The sequence below is a fragment of the Penaeus monodon genome, chromosome 27 (genome assembly GCF_015228065.2).
Source record: "Penaeus monodon isolate SGIC_2016 chromosome 27, NSTDA_Pmon_1, whole genome shotgun sequence".
Taxonomy (NCBI): Eukaryota; Metazoa; Arthropoda; class Malacostraca; order Decapoda; family Penaeidae; genus Penaeus; species Penaeus monodon.
In genome coordinates this window covers 13,850,123-13,852,344 of record NC_051412.1, presented here as the reverse complement: position 1 = coordinate 13,852,344, position 2,222 = coordinate 13,850,123, and the positions used below count along the sequence as shown (strand labels likewise).

The 2,222-nt window shown below is 38.0% G+C and overlaps 1 protein-coding gene across 1 annotated transcript in view; it reads left to right on the top strand.

The window, feature by feature from the left end:
• Window positions 1–2,222, top strand: part of LOC119590588 — a gene marked incomplete at both ends in the record, with an annotated part of 17,691 nt that overhangs the window by 11,726 nt on the left and 3,743 nt on the right. The window contains 3 exon segments of the mRNA XM_037939263.1: window positions 48–198; window positions 1,096–1,182; window positions 1,357–1,656. Coding sequence (XP_037795191.1) covers window positions 48–198; window positions 1,096–1,182; window positions 1,357–1,656 — 538 coding nt within the window.

Genomic DNA, 2,222 nt, shown 5'->3' with positions numbered 1-2,222 from the left:
AATTTTTACTTCCTCTTATTATCTCTCTTTAACTGTATTTTTTGCAGTTCTCCCACGTATAGCTCCACCTCTTGAAACACAAGATAGTGAATCATCTTTTGGAGAAAATGATCATTCTGACTCGGAAGAAGAAAACTCGACAGGCTACCTAGACCCCAGTCGAAGTTGCCTGCCAGAGTATGGCGAAACAAATCCTAAGTATTTTTTTCTTTCTCTTTTGTTTCTTTTGATGTCTGTTAGTTTATTTTACAGATTTAAACAGGTAGGCACTGGTACTTTTTGTGTTTCCAATTGGGAATGAAGTTCTTAATTCCATGGTCTTGTTTTTGTGTGTCCATTCTCTCAGTGGCCATTGATCAACAGAAAACAGGAGTACCACAAATTGGGAAATTTGATGTTTTTCAGATTGTCTTAAAAGAACACTTCATTTCAGTGATAGTAAACAGCCTATTGGGACATGTGATGAAATATTCAAGATTTAGCTTTGCAACTAAAGCATTTCTTTGTTTGGCACCTTCAACTAGGCAGTTCGTTGGTTAGGTTCAATGGCAATGATACAGAGAACGTAATGCAGTATATAAAGAATAAGGATGATATATGGGATTCAAGCAAAAGGTGGAGGAAGTTGATGACAAATGAAGGGGCATCCAATTTTTATGCTCATGTAAGACAATTATGGAAAAAAAAGTAAAAATAAGATATAAGCAGTTTATTTGTGCATTTCTCCAGACAATTTTTATACAAACTAAACATCATGACTTTTCTGGTATTTGTTTGGTTACATATAGGTTGACCATCACCCATTTCCTCCAGTGACATGAATAGCAAGGAGACTACATGAAATCTAGGTCTTTTCTTAATGCATTTTCTTTGGCAATCTAACAAGGAGAAAATAACATGCTCAGAAGGAGGCTGCATGTAGAACAAAGCAAACCACATGAACTAATGAATACACTTAGCCTTTATGATTCCATCCACTTTCTTAATGGTTCATTGCATTTCCATATATACTTTAAGCATCTCATTAGTAATGCATACTGCATATATCAGATTGAAAACCTTGTGAGAAACAAAACATATTGTTTATATTCAAAGGCCAAAGGATGGAAATGGGACAGCAGCTGCAGCCAGCATGAAAGACCTTCTCAGCTCAGTTTCCAGCACAGTGGGCCACCCAGTATGGTATGTTGAGTTATCACAATTTTGTACTTAATAACATATGCATTCAAAAACACTCAAGACATCTTTTACGTGGAGCTTCTTGCAACTTTGGAATAGCTTGACCCAGTGTATTCATAGGAAGTCCAGAGGGGGCAGAATTTGTGAAGTTGCCGCTCATGCTTCGAATGCTTTCAGGTGTACCAACACGTGTGATACTCAAGAGCAGCCAACATTTGGCAGTGGCATGAAAATGGATCGCCAAGAGGAAAAGCCTGAGCGCTCCATTCCCCTTACGGAGAGCCAGCAAGAGTGCCTTGTCACTCTTATCCGTGAGAAAAAAAATGTGGTGCTTTGCAAGAGTCAGGAACCCAAGCTGCTTAGCATAAAGAAGCGCGTCTGGAAAGAAATTACAGAGAATTTCAACTCCCTAAACCCTGGCCAGAAGCCACGCAACACTGCTCAGCTGAAGAGAGCTTTGGATCACATAAAACGCCGGTAAGTTCTAGTTCACTTTCTCTTAGACACACTAAATTTAACACCTTATTATTAAAAACATTACACCAGTTTAGTTCATGGGTGAATATGGATATGTCACCAGAGTCTTAATTTATTAATATATTTATATTTCAGAATAACACAAGTCATTTGCACCATATTATGCTTCTCCACCATGTTTTTAAGGCCTGCAGTAAGTCTGTTATATCTTTAAACATAATAGACTGTGTGGCAGGACAATGAAGAATATTCAAAGCACACATTACAAATCAGAAAGTTGTTACTGAAAAAAGATGGATCTAACAAATCCTTGGCTATTAATCTTACAGTCTGAAGTCATTAACCCACTCGCAACGGGTGCTTCGTAGTGCCATACACCCTACTTTCCGGATGACAATTATTGCAGTGATTGGCCGTGGCCAGGGACCCCTGCAGGCTACCAAATTAGAGTGTAAGCTCCAGTTTTATGTCATTTTATAGCCTTGGGATTATATTGAAGTTTATGCTTTTGAGAACCGAACACAATGTCTCATCACTTGTTGTAATGGATGTAAATTTTAGTATAG